Raw genomic sequence first — 6,091 nt, 5'->3', positions numbered from 1 at the left:
TACCAACCCATTTGTGGCCCTTTGTTTAGCGGTCATTTGCTTCTGAGATGCCCCCCCCCCCCCCCCACACACACACACACACACACACACACACACATAAATATACAAATATATTCAGACAGTATGTCTGAGGGTAAAGATAACTTTTATGTCATGGGCTGGTTTCAAACAACTGATAGCAAATATTTAATTATTTATTTTACAAAGTATCCCCTAATCAAACCAAATCTGCGATACTAAAGTTCTTAGCATCCATAGGTGGGTCATCACCAAAACTTGAGCCAGAATTATATTTTATGAACTACAAATTAATATTTAGCTCTAAATTGACGAATATGTGCACTTTTATGAAAAATTTAAAATAGTTGTGCTCTTTGGTGTTGCGTATTATTAAAATAGCACAACTTTCTGAAAGGTTTCTCAGAACAGAAGGTCTTCACATTTATTCATTCATTCGTTCATTTACACTTAATCCACGGCGCCTGTCAGCATCATTTTCTGCAGTCTCCGGTGTGGCCGTCAGGGGGCGCTGCAGCGCCATCGGGTCAGGTGCGGACAACGACAAAATGCAGAAGCAGAAATTTGCTCTCATCTTTTCAGCTAGCCCAGGGAAATGGCAGTGACCGAATATTTGTAGCGATTACATAATCTTATCATTAAGCTGTTTCTGTGAGTTTGTTGCGTCTTTCGCAGCTGAGGAAGATACTGCAAGCGGCGGTCGCCTCGAAGAGACGACTCGGTTGTTTCCACCCACTGACCCGGACACCAGGAAGATAAGGTAGCCTGCTGGCTAACATTAGCATAGCTCTATTAGCTTCATTAATGTGCGGGTGTTTATACATAAATGGGTATATTTTATTTTAAATTCCACACAATATAATGTGACGTATTGATTGTGTTTTGTTACAATAGTATTTGAATTTGTGTCTGTTATTAACCACAGTCACGTTGGCTTCCTATAAAAGTGAATGAGGGTACATGATTGATGGAGCACATCGCTGGTTACATCCTGTCTTTTCTTGACTTTCAGCTTCTTGTTCTCTTCCTAGCCTGATACAAAAACTAGACCTTACACCAGGACTATTGCTCAGGGGGCCACAGTTACTGAAACCTAACAGCTCATGGGCCGGACATTCAGCAATTAAAGTCATATTTGAAATAAGCCAAATTCAGTATTGCATTGATGTGTTACCCCTTTATATGTGTTTATTTTGCTGCAGTGAACCTTAAAACCAATTAAGAAAATCTAAAAGTGTCATATAAAAAACTACATTTGAAGAATTTTATTCTTTGCAATTAAAGTAGTGATATTCTAATGTGATACAATATTAAATACAAAAATGACACACAATGCTCCTATTTAACACAAATAATATTCTGACGTCTTTGACTTCCAGCAGGCAGGATGGCTGAGCCGGAGCTCCTGCTAGACTCCAACATCAGGCTGTGGGTGGTGTTACCCATCGTCTTCATCACCTTTCTGGTTGGGGTGATTCGACATTACGTGTCTATTCTTCTTCAGAGTGACAAAAAGTTGACGTTAGAGCAGGTTTCTGACAGGTAAATATGTACACTTTTAAGTAAATGTTAACTAAACAATGTCATTGCAGTTGGTACGCAATAATGCTGCATGTGTTTCTGCCTGTCTGATTCCAGCCAGGTTCTTATTCGAAGCAGAATTCTGAGAGAAAATGGAAAATACATTCCCAAACAGGTAGGCGATATCCATCTGATGCTTATTTATAAAACATTTCTCACACTTAAATCACAAAACCGTTCAACTTTTGGCCTTGTTCAGTCAAACCTTTCTGTCCTTTCAGCCAAAATGTTTTTTGCAAAACAATTTAAAGTCATGGTGACCTGAGAAAACTTGGTTTTTTTTTAAAGCTATTTACTCAAACAACGCTTTAAATAGAAATTTTAGAAATGTTTAAAAATTTAATTTGTCACTTTTTGAATTTCATAATTTTTCACAGCCATAACTATTATTCTTGTATAATTTTTTCAAAGTTCTCCAATGGATAGTTAAAAAAAAAAACTTTTCTACACGTATTTGATTTTTTGTTATGACTGCAATATGTGACAAACTGTTCTTCAATTTTTTTCTGTGTTTTAGTCCTTTTTGATGAGGAAGTTCTACTTCAATAACCAGGAGGATGGATTTTTTAAGAAGACCAAAAGAAAGGTGGTTCCACCTTCTCCCATGACAGGTACACCTTTGTATGTGAAGCACAACATGAGATGTTGCAGTCGTTCGTGACATACAGTGAACCAATAAACATACTCTGTAGATATGTATAAATAAAGGTTGATTGATACTCGTTTTGAAAAAATAAAGCAGTTTGGACATATACTATTACCAGTTTAAATTAATTCTGTTCTAATATCCCAGAAACAGAACAAAGTAGCATATATTTATTATTTTGAATCAGCAAAAGTTTTTCATCACTCCAGCTCTAAGGTCAAAGTCACAGTTCAAGGTCATACAAGGTCTTTGCTTGTCCAGGCCATTGCTATAGATTGTTGTGTAATAGTTTGTCGACAGGCATATTATGTGCTGTATGCAGTACTCTTGTTATAGTTGTTTATGATTTCTTCCTGTAAAAAATAAATGATCTCATTTTAAACAAACATGCAAGTTTAAACAAAACTACCAGATAAGGTAAGAGAACTCTCAAAATTCATCCGCGTGATCAATAACTGTGGACAAGTCACATTTTAAAAGTTTTATCTCCGCTACATTTCAGTTGTTTCAATTTAAAGTCACAACATAGTGGGGGCGGCTGTAGCTGAGTGGTCAGCGCAGTCGTCCTCCAATGCAAGAGTTGGGGGTTCGATTCCACCAACAGTCACATGCTGAATTGTCCCTGGGCAAGACACTGAACCCCTCATTGCCTCCGATGTGTGTCTTATTAATCAGTGTGATAAAGCACTGATTATTCTTTGTATAGATCTAGTAGAGTGCTGCATGAATGGGTAAATGAGGACACAGATTATGTTGCAAAGAGCTGTGCGTGTCTTGATAAGATAGAAAGGTTCTATATAAGTACAGTCCATTTACCTTAGTAAATTTTTTTTCCCCATCAGAATATCCAATATTCCACATAACATCTATCTTGATACAGACATCAACATTGATGCTTTTAAATGAAAATAAACACAACCAATCGTTTGGGTGGAGTTTGTAACTTTTTTTTTTTTTTTTACCAGAAACAATATTTCCTTTTTGGATTTTTTAATTTTTTTTGTAACTGTCCTTTGGAAGTGCGTCATTGAAAACTCTTTGCTTTGCAGAGTGACTTACAACTTTACCTTTTTTACTTGTCACAGAAAAAATTGTGATACAACAAACCCTTAAAAACACACAACACTTAGGGATAAGGCTAAGTAGTGGTGGCAAGGGTAAAAGTAAGATTCACCTTTTTTTTTGTTGTTGTTGCCACGTTTCCTCCCCTATCATATAAACCAATACCAAACAATAAATCATGTTTATAGGTTGCTGTGTGTCCATATTAAAAAAAAAAATCCCCTCAGTGAAACATTTTAAATTGTATTAGAGTAGAAAAGCTGCTGCTCTTATACGTAGCTCACTGTGTGTTTTCACAGATCCCAGCATGCTGACAGACATGATGAAGGGTAATGTCACCAACGTGCTTCCCATGATCCTCATCGGCGGCTGGATCAACTGGACCTTCTCGGGATTTGTAACAAGTATATTCTTCACTCACAGACGTTTAACTAAACTGCTCTAAACTTGTCTGACCCGATGTCGTGTTGTACGTCTGTTCCTTTTAAGCTAAGGTCCCGTTCCCCCTCACGCTGCGCTTTAAGCCTATGCTTCAACAAGGAATCGAGCTGCTCTCATTGGATGCTTCCTGGTAAGCTAATAAAACAAGAAGTGTACCAGTGTGACATTCTTTTGACTGTCTTTTTTTTTTTCTGTGTGCATTTATCAAGGGTGAGCTCAGCATCGTGGTATTTCCTCAACGTGTTTGGACTTCGAAGCATGTACTCGTTAATTTTAGGCCAAGATAATGGTAAGTTTTGTTAACTACAGGTAATTTGGAGTTGTGAATGAGCTCGTTATTTCTCATCCCGTCACGCTGAACGTCGGCACTTCAACCCCTCCAGGCGCCGATCAGTCGAGGATCATGCAAGAGCAGATGAGTGGAGCTGCCATGGCCATGCCTGCAGATACAAACAAAGCATTTAAAGTATGTGCTGTAGTAACTGCACAAGTTAAAGAGAAGATGGGATTTTAAAGCTTCTCGTGTGATCTTTTTCCTTGCTTTAGGCTGAGTGGGAAGCACTGGAACTGACTGACCACCAGTGGGCGCTGGAGAGCGTTGAGGACGATCTGATGAGCAGAGAGCTGGACTTTGATGGCATGTTCAGCAAAGAGCTGCCCAGCGGCATCTTCTGATCTCGCAGTCACTTCTAGAAGACTTCCATTTAAAATATTGTCTATTGCAAGAGATGTTTTTTTTTTTTTTTGCTTCAAACCCTAAAAGATGGAACAAGACTCTTATGCAAAGTTTCTGGTCATCGTCTTCTCACGTGTATTTAACTTTCTCCTACTGTCCATAAAACATTTTACATTGACTGAGAAACACTGGCTCCTCTGCTGTATCATGTGTACTAAACACCTTTGCATTCCTATTTAGATTTTGAGACAACATAGTATGGGGAACTGAAATTTCTTTTTGCTGATTGAGATGAATTATTGTTTTGCAACTGTGTGCAATCATAAGCTTTTAGAATGAGAACAACCTGCTGGGTTGTTTTTTTCATACACAGCTAGACTTGAGTTTTTCCATATTCATATGAGACACAAAAACATTTACAGGTGTAAATGGTGTATAAAGTTACACTAATGTTATTTATTCATTTGATTATAGATCCGTTATTACGTGTCTGCTCCTGAAAATTTGAAGCAGGCCTGGGACCAGTAGTAGTTGGTGACTGAAAATTTGTTTTTCACTCATGTAGACAACGGTTTATTTTTAGCTTAACTATCATGTTTTGTACAATCTAAAGTCAGTTTTCATTAAAAATCCAGTTTTACCCAACAAAGCTGACACATTTTATACATTTTTAAAGTGCAAATGGGTTTATTTTGCGTTGTAGCTGAGATGGTTTTCCTCTGTTTCAACGACTTCCATCAGTGTGGGACAGTGAGCGATATGTTTTAATATTCTAATTATGTACATTTATCACCAACAAGTTTCCATCAGAATCTTTGCAGAAAACTACAGAAGCATGTTCTTGGCTTCACTGATGTAAGCTTACATTAACAAAAATGACCTCATGAAGGAAACAAACGACCAAATGTAGCTTTAAATTATTTTAAATGTATACTTCATCCCTCACTCGTTTTATTAGATTAAAATGTCAGTTTGAACAACTTTATTTTAGTTGTAATCTTCCCATCATTACCTGCAATTTGACTCTAGCTACTTTTTCATGGATTATTCATCCAAAACTACCACTTAAAAAAGGCAAATTTGAGCTGCCTATTCTGTTGCTTCCATCGCTTTGGTTTAATCCTTGCTAATCTTGTACCATTTAAATTTTTAACAGCACAGAAAAAACAGAGTGAGACATTTTGTCACGTTAATAGATGGCAGTAGTGTCTTGGAGAAGCATTTTTTTAGTTATTTAACGTCACGTCGATTGAATGAACGGAGACAAATCGTGTTGAATCTGCATAATAGATTAGGTTTTTTGTGAAGTTGCAACATTCCTCCTAATTTGGGAGAATTCTGAAAATGTTGCTCATTTTTAAAGTTGCTTTTAGCCTCAGATCATCTTCTAATTACTCTGTGCTCATATATGTAGGTTAGGGATGGCTAGAATTGACTTTATTTCTAACAGGGCTTCAGTATATTAGAAAAATGTAAGATGCATGATGTTATTGTTAAAAAATGCAATGATCTCGCATTAAACCGGTTTTCCTCCTCACTTCCTCTTCTGTCATTGCTCTCATCTAAAGCAGGTGTGGGCGTTAAGTCTAGTGAATCTTAGGTGGATTGATAAAGTATTCACACACAGAACATGAATGCACATTACTTGAAATATGTCTATAGCTGTT

General features: G+C 37.1%; 1 protein-coding gene across 1 annotated transcript; it reads left to right on the top strand.

The window, feature by feature from the left end:
* Positions 1-553: 553 nt before the first annotated feature.
* On the top strand, positions 554-4,598 carry emc3 (ER membrane protein complex subunit 3). The gene is made up of 9 exons (XM_037679551.1): positions 554-778; positions 1,398-1,560; positions 1,657-1,714; positions 2,117-2,210; positions 3,607-3,711; positions 3,797-3,878; positions 3,958-4,037; positions 4,132-4,214; positions 4,295-4,598. The coding sequence occupies exons 2-9, from the start codon at positions 1,406-1,408 to the stop codon at positions 4,421-4,423; spliced, it is 786 nt and encodes a 261-aa protein (XP_037535479.1). The 5' UTR covers positions 554-778; positions 1,398-1,405; the 3' UTR covers positions 4,424-4,598.
* Positions 4,599-6,091: the final 1,493 nt, after the last annotated feature.

Source organism: Nematolebias whitei, chromosome 7, assembly GCF_014905685.2.
Source record: "Nematolebias whitei isolate Nwh7 chromosome 7, NemWhi1, whole genome shotgun sequence".
Taxonomy (NCBI): Eukaryota; Metazoa; Chordata; class Actinopteri; order Cyprinodontiformes; family Rivulidae; genus Nematolebias; species Nematolebias whitei.
This window is presented reverse-complemented; position numbering and strand designations above follow the sequence as displayed.